General features: G+C 38.9%; 1 protein-coding gene across 3 annotated transcripts in view; it reads left to right on the top strand.

Annotated features, from left to right (window-relative positions):
• Positions 1-19,990, top strand: part of LOC111587111 (low-density lipoprotein receptor-related protein 8-like) — a 108,765-nt gene that overhangs the window by 19,918 nt on the left and 68,857 nt on the right. For all 3 annotated transcript variants that reach the window (XM_023296940.3, XM_023296944.3, XM_023296931.3), the window contains exon 3: positions 13,634-13,756. In XM_023296940.3, coding sequence (XP_023152708.1) covers positions 13,634-13,756 — 123 coding nt within the window. The remainder of the gene's footprint in view (positions 1-13,633; positions 13,757-19,990) is intronic.

Raw genomic sequence — 19,990 nt, 5'->3', positions numbered from 1 at the left:
CTGAAACTCCTGCTGCTGTCTGTCTTCACCTCCTTTATGATCAGATCTTGTATATTCATAAATATTGCATAAGTGGGTCATATCGGTTGTCTGTTTACAAGCATGTTCTTTGTCGATGGACCTGATGTCGCTCACTGTTACGTATGTCTTTCTACATGCTGGCAGTTCACATTAACAAAAAATATCAAAGTTAAATCAGTTGAGTGCAAATCACATGGAATTTCTCTGTGCTAGCTCAATAAATTGGAGTCAGTGATTCTAATCCAGTGCACTTTTTCGTTGTATTCAGTGTTCATACACAGTCCAGACTCTGAAGTTGGGAAATAAAATGAGTGGCTTTGATGATCCACTTCAGTATTCCAGTATGGCTCATTCAAGCTGCTCTGTTTTGTTTCAGTAATTGATCTTCATCCTTTCCAGTTCAGGCACTGCAACAGTGTCTCTGCTGCATGCAGTAAAAGCCCTCATATTCAGTTGTCACTCTCAGTGGTGGAATATAACTCAGTTTATTTACTCAAGTACAGAAAAAAAGAAACCACTTGCACTTAACTTGAAATTTCATTTTATTTTGTAACTTTATACTTTCACTTCACAGCACTTTAAAAAAAAACTGAGAAAGGGGAGAATAACTAGCTCCTGAAAATACATTACTTTCTTATAATTAAAATAATATTTCTTACTTAGCCTTACATTTCTAGCTTTACCTTTGCATGAGATGTTTTTTTTTTCTTTTTTGGCTTTTTATTGTTGAAAGAAGGATATTTACCTGTGCAATACAAATGAAAATGTATATATTAGTTTCCTTTAATAATAAATCAAAAGTATATGGTCATTTACAGTTATAGGTTTTTAATGTTATTTTACATTAGACTATGTAAATTACCAGCTGTATAATAAGGGGGTTATGTTGTACTTTTTACTCCACTACTTGTGTCTGGCAGCTTTAGGTACTAGCTGCTCTTGAGATTACAGTTCTTCATACCCTTCCTGGATGATTTTGGGGATAGGACAATTCATCTACTCCTTAGGCTACATAACAACCCTCTTGGATAAAATGGAAATTGTCCCGAAGCTGAAAATGAGATTGCTTTTCTGAGCTCATAAAAAGTTGACGTAGAGTGGTTTTCAGAGGACAGCAGCACGACAAACACAAGATTTAATGGAATGTGATGCATTGCTGGAGATCAAACTACCAACAGTGCATAAAGTAGTTAAAGTTAGCTCAGCCTTAAACAACCAAAGCAGTTAAATGCATCATGCACATTATTGCAACAGGAATATTTAGCCAAAAATAATGGCAAGACATTGACAGGGAATATTTTACTGCACGGTGAGTACTGAAGTCAATTGTACTTATATACTTTTACTTCAGTACTTTTATAGTAGTACAGGATTTGAATCCACCTTCCAGTACTGCACACTATCACTGCATGTATTCCATGCTGTGCCTGCACCATGTTTTCAGTAGAATTCCCTGTGTGCAGAAACTTGATAGCACATTCAAAACCTGCGATCTGGAAATGATGGTATTGAGAAATCTGCTCCGACTGTAGTGAAATTTTACCAGCCGCTCATCTCCCCTCTTCGCCCTTGACCAAACTTAATTTAAAGAGCGTTCGGCATGCCCGATCCCACAATATGCTGAGCCCTCTGTAGATTTGGCCTCCACTGTAGTTTGTGTAACGATACAGCATGCTGCCGTGAAGTTGCCATGTTGTAGGATAAAAATGTTGACATATGGCTGTAGATCAACCATATTTTGCTGCTCTAAAGCAGGAAACACAGGAAGAAGTGAGCAGAGCAGAAGGTCAGCCACATGGAGAAGGCATCATGTGGAGAAAACGAAGGCCGTGTGTGTATATAAAGCTGTGTACTTGCTGATATTTAGAGCAGTGGCAAGCTTTTCACATATATACGTATGTGATATGTCAGCAGCTTTTGATTTCAATGCTCTGCAGTAGGTTGTACTGCATTCTGAACATGAGTATCTCTGTGCCCGTCCTCATGCATGGTCCATATGAACCTGCAGAGCAACAGCAAGTCAACTGACATGAGAACTTGCATAAAAATAGCTTGAATACAATAAATCAAGGTTTGTCCTGGATATGTTGCTCTCTAGCAGATGCTGGTACACAACCACCTGTAACTCCCTCTCTCTGATATTGCTCTGTCATGCTTCAAGGCAAATCTATTGGGGTTTAGCCAAGCTAAACTTAAATGTTTTCAGTATAAATCACTTGTGGGCTTCCTCTAAGGAAGCAAGGAACTTTGTAAGCTGACGATGTCTGGCCTCTTGCTTGGTCAGGAGGTGTTTGTGCCAATGTGACCTGACAGGGAACGAGAAAATATGTCTTGTAGGAGGCTCGGGGCTATAATTAGCACAGTATGTGTCTTTGACGAGTACACAAGGTCAGCGGAAATGCTGGGCAGTGAGCAGCATCCAGTAGCCTCCCCTCCTGCATGTCTTGTGATGCAGATATGATCAGGGGCTTTATGAGTTCAGAAATTACATCAGTAATGGTTGTCTTCATCATGATTGTTTCTGGCAGTCAGGTATTCTTTTTCAATTTTGATTTTACAAAGAATTTTCACCTGCTATCGCAATTCTCAAAGATTATTTCAGTGTTGTTGATAAATTCTGACGTCGCTTTTCAGTTCATTTTCAGAATATGTTCTTTAATGAAAACGCTTTTCTGTAACTGTCTGTGTAAGTAATTGTCAGTGTTACTAAGCCAACAGTTGGAACAAGCTGTTGCCTAGTAACAGCCAAAGAGGCCGTCATGTGTCTGTATGTATATCTCCTTGTAATTTGTTCAGGGTCTCTTCTGTCAATTACATCCTGAACTCTTAGTTTCTTTAGATGATCATCCACCTCCATGGTTCATTTTTCTTCTGTTTTCCATTTCTTCACACATGTAAAGGAAACCCATCAGATTTATAGCTGCTGTTTTAACAGTTTCTGTGGGAAAAGGGTGCATCAGATGCATCAGATTATATATCAAAAAACAATGCAAATCTTTCAGCCAATCAAACCCTATGAAAGTCACTTTTATATTTACTCTGATCTGCCACACCATTAAAATCAAAACTGATTGTCTTGTTATAGCAACACCTGTTAAGGGGTGTGATGTATTAGGCTGCAAGTGAACAATGAGTTTTGGAAGCAGGAAAACTAGTTAAGGATGAGGATCAGAGTGACTTTGAGAAGCAAGAAAATTGCGACAGCTTATTGTCTGAGTCAGTGTATTTTGGAAGTAGCAGGATTTGTGGGGTGTTCGGTCAGGGTGCCCTCGTTGTTGTGTTGTTGGGTTACTTTGACACATCCCACCTACCTGAACATTGTTAAGATAAGATAAGATCAACTTTATTAATTCCGGAGGAGCCATTTACACCGTTCATTGCAACAGGGGTCTCTTTCTGCAGGGTAATACTCCCTTCAAAATGACAAAAAAGCATAGAACTTGGTTGAGGACCATGACAAAGAGTTCAGTGTGTTGACTTTGGTCTCCAAAGTCACCAGATCTAACTTCTGCAGCCCACACATGCACCTCAGGGGAGGGTAAGCAATCCAATTTCAGAACTTTAACGTTTCATTTGCTCAATTTGTAGAATAGGGCACAATATACAGCAAAGAGAGCTTTAATCTGTAGATCCCACCACTCTGTGGCTCTGTGTGTCTAGATCAATACTCTATCAACAGCAGCTGAGTTAGAGCTCAGTCCAGTGTGGTTTTCTGTCTTCCTGTTGGTTCCACTTTGTCACTGCTAACCACACCGGGCTGACTGACAGCAGACGATGCATACGGCGACTTACTCTGTTGATAGATAAGGACAGATAGAGGAATCAGCAGGAGAAATCATTTGCTGCTCTCAGGGCTCTTTTTAATTCAACTGCATGAAGTTTGCTCTGCATGGAGATATACAATGTCATGGTTATATTAAATATCTAAATGAAATGTAAAAATTCCTCCCACAGTCCAAAAATATGCTGAGGTTAATTGATTATTCTAAATTGCCCGTAGGTGTGAATGTGAGAGTGATTGTTTGTCTATATATGTAGCCCTGCGACAGACTGGCGACCTGTCTAGGGTGTCCCCTGCCTTCGCCCGAGTCAGCTGGGATAGGCTCCAGCCCCCCCCCGCGACCCTAGTGAGGAATAAGCGGTGTATAGATAATGGATGGATGGATGGATGAAATGTAAAAAGTTTCTGCATGTGCATCTTCCTCTCTGGGGGAAGCCTCGACACTTAAATTAGCCAAATAAATTCTATAATCACTTGCAAAAACAAATTCAAGAACAGCTTGTCCCAAGCATTGTTGATGCCACGCTGCATTTTGTATGCTAACATGATATCCCATTAATTTAGAAAAGGTTTAGTCATTTGCATGCTGGTTTAAGCCAACAGGATACATGATGTTTCCTGCTTCAACAACACTCCCCTACTTCACTCTGAGCTAATGAGGCCATTTGTCTTCTGATACTCAGGAGAATGTGCTTATCACTGCATTACCTATTAAGCTACTCATGGCCTCCAAATTGAAAGAGCTGTCATTAATATCCTTCATGGTTTAAAAAAAACTTCTTCAAGGGGCTGGCGTGTGTGTTTTTATGTGTGTGAATGTCAGCTGACCGGAGGCCGTGAGCTGCTCTGCTCTTCAGCATCACTGAATGATTGAGTGAGCTCAGTGCTTGACGGGGTGCATTAATGTGTTCATCCAGTAACCCCACACTCGCATATATACACATTCACACGAAAGTTACTTTTTGAAGCTTCAGAGTTGATATTTTGGACCAATATGCCAAACATTTTGAGTATTTGTGTTGACACTGCAAATAGTCTATATTCATCCTTATGGCTCATTATGAAAAACAGCTCATCTGCTATCATTACAGGAAATAATGCCAGTGTCAAAATATTTTATATTAACATTAATACTGTCATCTACTTTTATTGTGTTAAATCTTTTATCTAGCTTCATCATCATTAGCAAATATTCATTCATTTTCAGAATTTTAGCCCTTTAAATGCCACTTTGTTACATAATGCCTCCACATTGTAAATTATTTAAAAAGTTCCCTTGTTGCCTAAAAATGTGAGTTAACTGCACTTCTTGGTTGATTACTTCAGTTACATCTTATGAATTATGTACAACTAGATGAGTTTAATTCATTTGAACTTAAGAAACAAATTTAGTCACCTTTTAATATATTAAATTGAATCAAATGTTTAATCACATGGTTAGTAGTTACACACAGACTTTATGTCCTTTAATATTCTTGCAATTTAAATAGCGTGTCTTCTGTTAACTTAGTGAATTTGCAGCAAGAGACATTTTGAAGCACAGCAAGTACGAAACTGCGCCAAATGACAGTGAAAGAAACAATAGCTCTACACGGATTGGGACTGAATTCAGCACCAGCCTTTGTCAGTTTTATAATTCTGTCCATTATTGACAAGAAACAACCATGTCTTGTATTTAAATGTCATCATGTCTGCTCTTTTCAAACTACAAAAAAGAGGAAGTCTTTAGGGAGTTTTAACTCAAACTGCTCAACCTGGGAAGTCTAATAATAAACAAGTTTCATTTTCTCATTATCTTCATTTAATGAGTTGAGTGAACTCTCAGCTCTTCATGCATTTAGCTCATCATTTGAAGGGGGATTTTAATGATTTATCAATAATTGATTAACTGCTGTGAAAAATTTAACAGATTAAAAATGTATTAACCAATAAGGCAGATGATGAAGGACCTGCATGTCAGAAAAGGTATTGTGTGTTTGCTGCAGTACCCTGTTTCACCACCAGGTGGAAACACTGTTAAAAGAGATGGAGGACTTGAGTTTTTTTTTTTTTTTTTGCTGTGTTTACTGTAGTGGTTTAAGAAAGCAGATGTTCCCACTACAGATGTTCTGTGTTGGCAAACAGAGAGCATTGTAGTGGTTTACTAGCAAGGGGCAACCATGACAAAGACTTCTGTGGCGGTTAATGGTTTCCGGCAAAAGCTCACAAACTCTATATGTAGCTTTTTAAAATTTTTTTAACTGGGTGACCAATGACACTGTTATGGCAAATACCATGTGTCTGTTGATTAATAATAGCTCTATCAACATATAGAACTGTGTTCACTGTACTTCATTTGCTCTAACAGTTAATTGATTATCAATCTGTAATTCTGCCGACTGTCGGTTGCATCACTTCTTTCAAGTCAGAGTGACTTAAGTTATACAATTCATGTCTGTATGTTTGAAAGTCATCTTGAAATAAAAACAGGACATTTTTAGTTACATCAAGTACAAATGAACCAAACATGTATTTATATTAAGTAAATTATAAAAGATGAGTTGAGTTGTCTACATTTCTCTATGATGTTTTAATTAAAAGAATTACCTAAGAGAAGGTTTTCTTATGATTGTGTCTGGGAAGTGTCAGTGATGAGCAACATCATTGATTTTGATGCATGTTCAGTTTTCCTTAGAGTACCAAACTGTCCCCAGTGAGGCACAATGGATTATCAGTTTAGAATATGAGATACTGAAAATCAACTGAACCAGCATTTACAGAAGATTAAGTGTTTTTAGTCATGCAAGCAGCTGTGTGATGCTGTACTGAGGCACAATGGTGCTTTTGGCTGAATACTGATGTTAAAATGACAATGCAAACACGCCGATGTTTAGCCGGTACAATGTTCACCACCTCAGTGTGGCTTTTTGGCTTGCTAACATTTGCCTCAGCTGCACTTTGTGTTTAGTACAAAGTGCACTGGGGCTGGTGGGAATGCTGTTAGTTTTGCAGGTAAGAGCTGTGAAGTGAGAAGAGATTTTTCTGGGCTCCTCTGGTTTTTGAGATCATTTCATGTCGGGGAATAACAGTTCCAGTACAAAGTTGTGGACCGACTGGCAGATCAACCATGTCATTGCTATCTCTTGGGCCACGCTGCTATATTGGCTAAAAATGTTTAAAGCTGGTTAGACGCTGCTCAAGGCAGGATACGGCAGATTTCACTGCAATTTTTACACTCTCTTGCTGCTTAGGAAAATCATTTATCAGTCACATCAGCCAAAACCAACTTCCCTGTATCTGATTTTCATATAAACCAAATGCAACAGCAAACCTAGACTTCATGTATGTCTGCCGGGCACATCCAAATGAATGGTGCTTAAGAAAGATGAAAGGGAATAGAAGCAGTGAGATGTTGACAACATAGACCCCAGAGGAGAAGGCTCCAGGTGGGGTTGTTGAAGCGTGGAGCTCCTTCCCACTGTACCTCCTCATGGAGCCATAACATGGCTGGATGATCTCCCCTCTACAGACGCTCAGTCTTTCTGTGTCACGTCCCATTTATAATGCTTATGATAGGTGACTAACACAACGCTGAATTGCTATTGTTTTTGATTTTTTCTGTCTCTCTGTAAAAGTCTGTTGTTGAGCAGTCGGGGCACAGTGTGTATGACTGTATGTGTATTTTTTTTACAGTGTGTAAATGATACACTGTAAAAAGTTAACATTTGTTAACAGGTTTTTTTTGTGTTTTTTCACATATTTCCCTTGTCATGTTAAATTGCAGTTAGTAACCAGTTAAATCACAGAAAAAGAATCAATTTACACATTGACTGTTAAAAAAAAAAAAAAAAAAGCCAAAATTGTCCACATCAAAAATCAATATTTTTCTAATGGTAGTTCATTCATTTACAGTATCTCACTATAAAATCACACTTTCTACTGTATTTAAGTTGGCAAAAAGAAAAAGATGTTTGCTGTTAGTTGACAGAATATGTATATTAAGGACTGAAAAATGGTAAATCATTTTTATTTTACAGATTTTATTTGTTTTGTTAAATTACACATAATATGTAGTAAAATCACAAAGTATTCATTCATATGTTAACTGTAAAACAACAACAAAAACGTCAATAACGTCCACATTAATAATCTATTAAAAAGTATAACTTTACCTGTTAACTGTAAAAAACACAAGTGGACAACTGTCCACATAAAAAAATATTTTTTTTTTATGAATATTAATATGTTCTTTTGCAACATTTGACTGTATCATTAGACTCTCTACTATATTCAAACCAGCAAAAAATATAATTTTGTCGCTGTATGTATATTTATGGCTGTAAATTGGTAAATAATTTGCAACTATCATTTTTACAGATTTTCTGTTTTGTTAAATAACATAGTTAAACCACAGAAAAAAGGGAATAATTTACATGTTTAAAAACAAACCAAAATTGTACATGATGTTAATATCAAAATTCTGCATTTTTTTATATAATTAGTTTGTTTAGTGTGAAGATAAAAATAAAATTTTACAGTCTTTCAATCCACTGAAAATATAAATGTTTTACTCATATTTGCCATTATTATTCATTAAAATTTTGTAACATTACATTATTCCACCATTTTCTATGTATTTTCTCTGGTGCTCGCTGCCAGATTTGACTGTTTTTTAACTAATTTTTTTTCTTACAGTGCATGTCTCAGTGATTTACACTCAGTAAGTGCTTCCTTAGCTATCTACTGTACAGTAATATTGCTGTTTTTTTTTTTTATTAAGTATCACACTTTCCATTAAGATTCCATAAAGCATTATTACTGTGGATGTCACTCCCCATCTTTCTCAGTATTACTCACGTCTGTTCATTCTTGCCTTTCCGTCTATGGGCACGCCTTCTTCTGATTCTCTTCTCTCTTTCCCCTTCAGCCCACCCTCACGCTCGCCCCACCACCCCCGCGCCCATGAGCCTAACATTTTAAAACGTCTCCTAATTAAAACAGAAAGTCATTCCAAGCAGATGGCATGAGCTGGCCTGGGTAATTATTGCCAAGTGAACCATGGCCCCTGTAGACCTTGACTGAAATGAGTAGCGAGCTCGGCTGGGTCGGCTGAGAACCGAAGCGCCGTTTCTCAGAGAGAAAACTGCATGACGTGGGCACATTTGACCTGCAGGGCCTGCGCACCGGATCAGCATGAGATTTTCAAAGACTTTGTCATACGATCAAATAAAGTCTTAAGCACAGCCTTAACCGGCGTACTGCAACGCCTTCGGTTTCTCAGTTCTGCCCTCATCTCGCTTTTTGTTCACCTCATGGGAGTCGGATTAATTAACACATTATTAATACCCAAGCACGGATTTGGACGTATATGAGTGAAAGGTTTGTTTGGGAAGTTAAAATGTTCTTCTCGGTCCTGAATATGAATTTTAATGTGCCATACCTTCTTGAAGGATTTGGAGGGAAGATCTTATGAATCTAATTATTCTGTTGCAGGAGGTGTGATGCCTTTAAAGCTCATATTATGCCTCTGGGTCTCTCTCTGTGCTGCTCTCGCTGTCTTACGCTGCCAAAATATGCAAGTGATATGCATGTGTGTTGCAGGAAGCACAGAGTGTGCGTTTTTTTTTTAAACAATCTGAGCACACAATAATGAGTTTACGCACTTGAGGGAGGTGTTGGTTAAAAGGATGTCACAATCCCCCATTTGCTACGTAATCGTCTGTCTTCACCTTTAACAAAGGCCCACATTCCTGCTCTCTAATGAGGACACAAATGGCTGTTAAGCTCCACTCCGGTAAACCCATACGCTCGATTGAAGAAAAATAACCACTAAGTGTGTTTGCTATTATTTTTTTGAGGTGGTAAAGCTAAACGGAGGCGAGGGGCTTAGACAAATAGAGCAAAAAAATAGAGAGCGACCTACGATTGCAAAACAAAGGGAGGAGAAGGGGAATCGTGGTGAACAGGGACTGTTTGTCTCAGCAGTGTAATGAGGTCAGTTCATAACGTCTTGCAGGAAATGAGAGAAAGAATGTTAATTTACAATGTTTTTCGAAGCAAAACAAAGGTTGGCAATGAACACAATTAGTGCTGATATGTGTTTTCTATCTGAGTGACCTCATTACACACTTTATAATTTCTTTGGATAATGAAAACAAGCCAACATGAACTGTTATTGGTTTGACATTGGGAATGATATTTGAGAATGAGTGCAGCTAAATACGATTTAGAATGAGAGACAAGCAGTTTGAATGCTTCTCGGTGCCAGAATGTCCTGTTTTGTAGCAGCTAGACTGCAGTAATACAGCTTTAATTTGCATCGTGGTTAAGTCATACTGTAAATGTGAGAATTGTACTGTAAAATCTCCCCAAGCAGTTTAACAATAACCGTCCAGCTGTAATAACCGACATGAGACAAGCTGTGTGCTGATAAAAATACATAACGCTCATTTAGATGATGCAGACTAGACGGCAGAATCGAATTAGGTAGCAAGAGGCAGTTCATGTAACACAAGAATTCATTTTTTCAAAAGAATTAAAATTCTTTATTAACTCCTTGAGATTTGCCGTCTCAGTTTCAAGGACAATACAATATAAACACAATTAGACAGTATATTGTAAGACCCCTCTGGTGAAAATCTGTTTTTCATCTTGTAAGCACGAACATATGGTGTTTTTTTTACGTGTTGGAAAACATGAGTAAAATAACCCGTCAAGACCAGAGCTGAGCGTTTCTGCCTTTAAACTGCAGCTCACTGACAACAGTTTGAAAATAATCAATTCTGTCTTCTTTCAGCGTCAATAATCTTCTTCAGAATTGGTTGGTGTTTCAAACATGTACGGCTGAGTTACTCCAATATTAAGAGATTTTGCCTTCTGATTGTGACCTTACGAAGGTAAACTTTTGCATGTCTTGAGTATAGTTTAGTTTTGTACAAGGGTGTTGCAAAAAACAAGAACCTGGCTGAATCTGAAGGGACAGGGTGGGAGGCAGTGGTTGATCTTCCATGGAAGACCCAATATATTACACATCTTACCTTACAAGTAATCCATAATTAATAACCATTTATCAGTTGCTTCTCTCTGTACTTGCACTCTGGCTGTATCACACATGAATATAGTCATAAATAATGAATGCATCAAAGAAGTTTCTGGAAAGCGTCCATCCTGGCGACAGCATTTGGCCGAAGCGAACACTCTAATATTTGCAAGCTTCTGCTGCAAGCAGCCCAGTGGTGCCAGTGGAAATTCACATCTCAAATCAATCAAAAGAACACCCATTTGCCTTTATTTATTTCAAGTAACGGTAACTGTTCAACACAATAGCAAGTGTGGATATCGGTGCCAACTCAAAGGAACGCAGTCTGTCACATGAAAGAGTCTCCAATGGGAGTTTTGCACCGTTAGTACCGAAGATCATGCTGACCAGTTAGTAAGAAATTACAGACATATGTTCAGGAGAAAAGTTCAGTCTTAACTCTACATTATAACTAGTTTGTACTTATGGTGATAGTAGAAGTGTTTTTTTTCCTTATTTTGGTTAAAGAGCAGCTGAGGCCTGTTTCATAAAGCAGGTTGGACGAACTCTGAATTTAAACCAGAGTTAACCCAGAGTAAAGCATGTGCACAAGGGGATAAAAAGCCTGCATCGGTGCAACACAGACTATATGATTCACCAGGGCAACAGGAGAAACAAGGGCTCGAGGCATCAGATTTTGTCCCAGTGGAGTTAAAAATAGTTATGAATGCGTATGTAAAATATCAGTCCATATCCTGCTTTATGCAAACAGCATAACAGGATCAGCAGCGAAAGAATGTGAACGCTCTAGAAAAATTGCTAATTAAGTCAATGCGTGAGTATTTATTTAAAAAACATAAAAGATTTGCCTCCTTCGCCATATTTGAGAAAAACTGCGAGTCATGCACAGACCCAGGCCACTTGGCTTCCACATGTCTGATGATGTGCATCTAAGATGACGGTGTGACAGAACAGTGCAGAGCAGTAATTAGCTGCAGTAGCTGTAATGTGAAGCATCTTTCATTTGGAAGGCAAAAGCTACTATTTACCTGCATATTAATGGTGTGGAAATAAAACAGATAATCACCCTCATTTACTGAAGGAGCTGTGATTGGAACATAAGTGCCATCGATGCAGCCAGTCACACCTGGAAACCTTATATCTCATTAACACATTAGTGCTTCGAGTCTCAAAGCTTCATTATTGATCAATTAATTATATGTTCGACATGTAATTAAGTGAAGTTCTTCTGTGATGAGTCTTGGGGGTCTTTGACTTTGGAGTAAATGTTTCATTACAAGAGTAATATTTCTGACAACACAACAGATGATTGGCTTATAAATATGTTCAGTGTCTCCAGTATTGTATAGAAGAGTCTTTTCAGTGAAAAAGTGAAGTTTAGCACCAAGAAGTTGTCCTGAGGAGAGAGAATGTCCACGATGTGATGCGCTGAGAATATTGTTCGGATAGATTATCGACTGTGCGAGAAAACAGTAATGCTCAAACAGATTAACACCAGAGAATTACATAACATCCAAGTAGTGTCTGGTAACTCCCTGTTGATGGAGGATTCTGCGTCCTGAGTATTTGTGCTTTGGTGTCTACTGGCTGTTCAAAAAAAGGACGTCTGACATTTCCTCCAGTCTGCAGGAGGAGAAACTGCAGGAGAAACCTGTCAGCAGGCTACGATTTCTTCAGCTTTGCATCAACTTGTTTTGAGTTTTTATTAAACTTGCTCGTGATTTCATTTCTTCCTTTTTAAAAATCATCCTGACATCTGTAGGAGTGAAATGCAGACATCAGGAAGAACTCTTTTAGCCAAATGAAGACATCCCTGATCTTTAATGCCTTCCAAAAAGGGGCCAAGAAAAAAGTTGTATGAGCACAGCGAAGAAAAACTCTTGAAAAATCACTGATGCTGTCTTCCCTTACAGCCCCACAGCTAAGCTTAAGCTCCCTGCACACCTCTAAACGCTATATCTAATTTGAAGCATCAGAGCCAAGATGGGGGCCAGCTTAGGAACAGTTGTGGCTGCGTAACAACACCAGAGAGCTCGGCTGAGGGCTTTAAGCCGGTGATTTATTCGACTGTACAGCAGGTCCTGCCGGAGTAACGGGTTGAGGAAATGAATGGCTCTGAGTTCTGCTTGTGTCTGGCTCTCGGAGCTGCCTGGCTGCTACAGGTGGATTTTTTTTATTTTTTTGTGTGTATGTCTGACTTTAAATGCAGAAGGCTGTTGAGATTTTTTGGGGAAAGGCAGCTGCGATGAGCTCTGGGCTGTTGGTGAAAGTTTTCTTCTAATTGCTTGAGCAGGCATTTTTTTCTTGACATGTTTTTGACTTTCCAATTCTCAGCACGCTTAACATGTTTATCAGCCCGTGGCCTCGCAGGCTTGTAACTTTCTGCAGTAAACACGCTTGGGAGGTAAAAGGTTTAACCTCGCTGAGCTTGCGGCGTTCTGCAATCAGCACCCATTTCACCGTTCTGTGATGGAAAACCTGAAGCAGAGATTAGACTGTTTTTTTGTTTTGGAGATCAGCAGATGTAAGAAGAGGGAGGCAGATTGGGGGGAGAAAGGGGGAGAACAGCACAATGAATTAGAGTCAAGAAAACAGGGAACGTGGGATAATTAATGTAGGGTTTCATGAAGGAGAGTGAGCACTTGAGAGGGCTGCAGAGGGATAAATGGAGAACTGATCTCCTCTGATGATTGCAGGGATTCAGATAATGTGAGCAGTTTATGGCAGAGATGAATCTCTTCTGCAGAATGACCAGTTTTTAACTTCCTGTCTTCACTCTGTTCCTCTCTGTCTGTGCTTCTGTCCCCGAGCAGCCAGGAAAACATGCGCTCCTGCAGAGTTTGCCTGTTTAAATGGACAGTGTGTCCCGGGACGCTGGCGATGCGACGGAGAACCAGAGTGTCCGGACGGTTCTGACGAGGCAGAGGAGACCTGCAGTAAGTGGAGCTACTTAAAGAGACACTTTATGTCAGATCGAGTCTTATTTTTTATAGTGGCAGCCATTATTACCCCAAAATAATCTCCACAATACTTCTGTTGCTGTCATGGTAAGGAACACTTTGCATTTTGCATCCAGAGGTAATTGCGAAGGCCAGTAACTGATTCGACCAGAAAGGCTGCATAGGTCAGTGCTGCACTTGTTTTGCATGTCATCATATATGCAGCAGACCTGTTTTTTTTTTTTTTTTGTTTTTTTTTTGCTGTTGTTTTTATTTTGTCTATAAAACTGAACAACGCATTGACGTATTGCGACATTTTCAAGTCCTGAGATTCATTTTTCCTTAGCCCTTACCAGCATTTTCGGTTTTGAGTAACTCGACAGACAAATGTTATCTACACAGTTTTAACCCTCGTGTCGTCCTGCGGGTCAAAACTGACCCGGTTTAAAGTTTGAAAATGTGGGGGGAAAAAAATATTTTCACAGTGAAACTTCTGATGTCCACATTTTCAACATTTTTGGAAGTCTTTGAACATTTTTTGGTGGAAAAAAAGAAATGTTAAAAATAAGAACATTCACAAAAAAATCAACCAAAATCCAGCAAATTTTGCTGGATTTTGGTATTTGGTTTGGCAAATATCCAGAAATTTGGGGAATTTTTTTGCTGAATTTTGGGATTTTTTTCAGACAAGGAAACAATATTTTTTGGTGCCCGTAAATGAAGACAACAGGAGGGTTAAAGGAAAATGAACATGACAGCTTTTAAGTCACATTTACAACACAGCTACCATACACGGAGTACTGATGTACAGCCTTCTTCTTCTTATCCTTGAAAACAAAGGCTGTATAAATCTTGAAGTCAAACTGATCAGCCAAAGATTCCCTTTTCTTCCGAAGTTGAGCACGACGTCGATTTCTTGTTTGATTTCTTGGTGAAGTTGGGTCTCCCATGGTTAGATTTTGATGGTAGTGTCTTCTCCTCTTGTGCGGTATATTTTGGCTACACTTTCTACTTCTGTATTTATGCGCTGTATAACGGATGGAGCTAGCTGCCCTTTGCAGAGACAATGCATCAAAACTCTCAGCTAGATCTTCGATGTACTAACTATGAACTGAAAAGGTCGCCAAAAAAACTAATCAACACTAGTCATTCTTTTTGGAAAAGGGCAGTGTTGAGGAGGGGAATGGTCAACAAGCTAAGACTACATCTCCTTGATATTTGATCAGAAATCCATGTTTTCAGACGTGACTTTCAAGCCAAATTAGCTTCTTTTTTTCAACCTGATCGTGGTCAGATAATTTGTTTTCCAACCTGGTCATGAGATTGGCCTACAGTAAGAGGCTAATGAGATGATTACTTGGATATAAAATGTTTTTAAAAAATTCTGCTGCATACAGTTTTACTTGACAGTATACTTTTCAGAGTTTTCTTGAGTCTTTGTTTTTTGTTTTATCAAAAAAAAAAAAAGTATTCAGAGGAAGCAGTCTAATACGGTAAACCCACTCTTGTATTTGACTAACTTTGAAAGTTACATTACAATACAACTATACTGCATTCTCGGATCCATTGTGAGGGAATCTTATGTTGTCATGGATTATCTTCATTTGTGAAGGGTCACAAATACCTTTTAAACCAACATGTTCCATTTATGGTATTGCTTTCCAGTTGTTTCTCCTTTTTGGACAACCAATCATATATTAGATGAGACAGGATTTGTAACCCAGGAAATGTAGAAGAAGCTTTAAATATGTTGAAAAAATGTCATGTTTCAACCCAAACCTTGATGTTTTCCTAAACCTAACTACATAGTTTTGGGCCTAAGCCTAAAAACGATGAATAAAAATAAAACTTTACAAAAAAAAAGTGGAGACGATTCCTATTATGTCACACTATTACAAGACTGGAAGAAAATACATTTCCTGGAAAATGAAATTGAAAAGGCAGTTTAGTTGTTTAGGGATAGCATTTTTTTTTTTACAAGTAGGCTTATGTAAGTGGATGCATTAAATTGTCAGAGGCTAAAACAATGATCTAAAGCACATTATTCAGAGGTAGCAACCAAAACTGAACATGCACAGTGCCAGTTATATTTCCTCTTTGCATTTTAAATATATTAAACGATAGATAAGTATAAGTGATGAGAAATGAAGAAGTCATTGCACAAATTCACACTTAAATATTATTAATGTTTTATATTTTTCCACGTAATTTTAGCTTTAACATGCATGACTGACTGTTTTGGACTTTTTTAAAGTTGTGTCAACTGCAAAAATCATGGGCGAAACCACGAAAATAAGAACCAGATCATGTGGAAATGGTATTTCTCTTTAGAGGTTTGCCTGAAAAAATGTTGTTTTTTTTTAATCTGAAGTATCTGAAATGCCTTTGCTGACAGAAGACAAAAACAAAGAATCTCTGGCTGGGTAATTAGCATTTTTTGAGTTGCATTCGGACACACCGTCACACCCTCATCTCAGTTGTTTTCGACACGATTTAATTTGACTCTCCTAGAACCTGTATTCAGGTTGCTAATTCCCCTTGTTATCTCGGCTCCTGTGGCAGTTCAGCCGTCTCGCTTGCCTCCACTTGCCCACGCACTTCAATACTCACTGCTGTCTGATAGCGAGAGCAAGAAAGGCCTCGATTATCTCTCTGCCAAGCTGCTGGAGACGGATATCGCTGGCTGGCTCACTTTTTCCCGGTGCCAGTCTCACCCTCCCACACATGGGCCTGGAGGGGGTGAGGTGAGTCCCCTGCAGAACCGAGCAGTGACCTCAAGTGTGGGAGGCTTCAACCAGTTATTAATTGTTTTCTTTTTTTAATGCTAATTTTCTTTAATTCCCCTGGCTGCCTGAGTCTCTCTTGGGGTTGCACATATCAGACGGAGCTCAAAGCACCGCACTGGTAAATAACAATGTCTTAAGGAAAAGCAGAAGTATCCACCCACCTGAATGTAGCTCAGTATGCCACAATACTGGATGCCATGAAACACACGGCGCCTGTAAGTTTTTAAGTGTGGCACAGAGCAGTGGGGTGCGACTGGCTCCTGAAACCAGCAACCATTATCACTCATATTTTCATCTTCAAATGAGCATAATTTTAGATTTTTTAAAATCTGAGCAGTTACTTTATCATCAGAAAAAATCTTGACTAAATTGAACTGATTTTGGTGGCCCATGAATACCCGACATTTTTAAAGTTTTTGATAACATGTCAGTCAGCTCGTTACTGTTGGAGAAGGTGTTTAAGAACAGTTTTGGTTGTTTCCCATCAGATTGCTGTTTTTCTGCCTACAAGCCGGTGACAGCCATGACTGTAGGTGTGATGTTTTGTCCGTCCCTATGTCTGTCTGTCCATCACATGCTTGTGAACGTGATATCTCAGCAATGTCATGAGGTATTTTCTTCAATTTGACACCAGCATTCACTTAGACTCAAGGATGAATTCATTATATCTTGGTGCACAAAGGTCATAACTCTAGAATTATCACGCTAATTATGACAAAAATTTATATTGTAAAGTGCTGAAGTGATGTCATTTTATATCCGGAGGGTCAGGGGTCAACTTCACTGTGACAGAATATTCTGCAAAAACACATTTCTGTCTAATATTCAATACTAAACTCAGGAACAGAAGGGAAGACTGTGACCATATATCACATTTGGTGAGTACTGGACGTCCACCTTGAAACTGTGCTGATTGTAGCTCTTCTGAAAGTTGTGCATGAAGCATCCACAGGTTAGAATCTGCAGCAACATTTATGGTTTCTGTGTAAAGACAGCAAGTTTCTCACTGGAGATTATTCACTGGAATCACACATTAGTCTCCTGATAACTTGCATTTCATCTTAAATCTCTTGACTAAAGACAGTGTATTATATGGGTTTGGACAGACATGCATGGAAACTTCAATTTGTCTGGTTGGTGGAGGCATAATTCTGGTTTTGTCTGTCGGTTAGTTTAAAGATGGTGGAGCTTAGTCGGAAATAATGTTTCGTAACTGCTGAATCAGAATCTGATGATGATGGTTTATTTATTAACTGTCAAAAAAAACGGCTGTAACCGCAGTCGTACAAACATGCTCAAGAAGGTTAATCTCTTAATTAATAATATATAAAGACAAAATCCATTAATATTTAATGTTATGGCAAGAGATTTGAGGGCAAGTTTCCAAAAGTTTTTTACAGTTTGCGCTGTTCCCCCATTCATAAAAGTTTGATTGTTTGAGGTCAACTCCCACAGCTGATTAATGGGTTTTGGATTGCCAAAAGCAGGATTACAACAACAACTCCTGATGATATCTCACAAATTCATTATTTTACAAAATAAAAATATTAAAAAGTCTCGTCCATGATGAACCACATTCATTATATTCATTATTCTTTTATGAATAATGAGGCATTTCTGCTTCATTATTTACGAGGGGTTTGAGGAATGGCTTTGATATAAATGCTTTGTCACTGTGTTGGGATGTAACAGAGCAGGTTGGTGTTGTTTGATGATGATGCTGATAATGATATTGTGATTGCAAGCGTTACTTTGATTCCACCCACCGCCGCCACGCTTTGCATCTTTAAACCCTCCTTTAAAGTTATTGTGGGAGGGCATTAAGATGCATCCAGCCGAACGGGAAATGAATCAAGAAAAAGCCGAATGAATCTTTCAGAGGACATTCATTCTAGTTTTGTTACATTTTATTGGCGGTGGATGTGTGGGTCGCTTCGATGAATAATGCAGCAGCCGAGCAAAGCTTCTAATGCCACTCGCAGAAAAGTTGAGTGAGAGGAGGGGAACATAAAGGGACCTCTGAAGGATAACAAGTTTTTATTGGAAATCCAATTAAAGATAAATGAAGGAAGGATTCGTCTCTTGGCTGCAGAATAAAGAGATAGAGATCTGGGTTGAGAAGAAAGCCATTTATATGGAAATCCCTTATGCATTCACATGATGTTGCAATGTAAAAAAAAAAAAAAAAAATCTAAACACTCGCAGTGAAAAATGTTGTTTCCTTCTGCAAACTTTCTCTCCTAGAAGTAAAGAGCTACTCCAGGAGGCTACAGGTAGTCGTTACCCAGCAGCCCATGCGGCCCCTGATTATGCTTTTAGATGAGGATTGTCAGATTGAGGCTGTGTCCCGAACAGAAGGATTGCTAATGAGATCCTCTTCATCACAGCTGTCTTTCTGTTTGAGTGAATCCAGCTGCGCCATAATGAATCTGAAGAGAAAAGAGAGAGAAGAAAGACTCGAGGATGGACAATGTACAAATAACCTCTGCCGCATCTTAAACTACTGTAAAGCGACCCGCTCTGGAGTGGATCTCTAATCATCTATCTCATAAACATCATCTGTTCCAGCCACTTGCTATAATAAGAACTATGTATTTGTCAGCAAAACCCTTTTGGTGTACTTTATGTTTTTTTTTTTTTAATTCGAGTGAAGATGCAAAAAACAACAAACTGTGACATTACAGTTTAGCATTTCCATTCTCAAATGCCAGCATGTTGCTAAACACCCCCAATCCTGTGCAGCGTTTTACTCTGAAACCAAAAGCTTCACATTTATCAGTTACTAAAATGCAGCTTGTTGTGCTGTCTTAACAATGCACAGAAGATTTTCACAGGCTGCATCTGATGTTTAGCACGACAGAGATATAAAATTTGCAATTATGTAAAGAGCAGAGACCAGTGACAGCATCACTGTTTTACACAAGCTAATTACATATAGCACAGCACACACTTTAATGCATCACGCTCTGGTTGTTCTCCAGCCTGATAAGCAGCGACGTTCCTTCACATGCAGAAAACCTTGGTCTTGTTCCTCGTTCAGATCCCCCTCCCAGCTCTCCTGTACTTTCAGTCTATTTGGGTTTCACATGTGCACAATCATACAGCGCACACACACTGCTGAGACGTTTCCGAGTCCGTGCAGCAGACATCTGTGCCACAATCGTTCTGGCTCACTGAGTGGATTCCCAATTACACGCTGGAGTAGCGTTACACTGCTGCATTAAGAATTCAAATTCGGGCCACACGGAGTGAGTTACTCGCGAGCGCTGAAAAATGAATGACTCTTTGGAGAAACATGTGAAGTGCCAGCGCTCATAGTTTTTGGACTAGATTAATGTGTAATCAAGGAGGAACTGGGCCACTGCAGCCAGCTGTGCAGCAGCTCCTCTGGGACACTTCCACATGCTCCTACTTGCCCCAGTCACTTTTAAGGAGTTGACAAGAG

This window comes from Amphiprion ocellaris, chromosome 10, assembly GCF_022539595.1.
Source record: "Amphiprion ocellaris isolate individual 3 ecotype Okinawa chromosome 10, ASM2253959v1, whole genome shotgun sequence".
Taxonomy (NCBI): domain Eukaryota; kingdom Metazoa; phylum Chordata; class Actinopteri; family Pomacentridae; genus Amphiprion; species Amphiprion ocellaris.
This window is presented reverse-complemented; position numbering and strand designations above follow the sequence as displayed.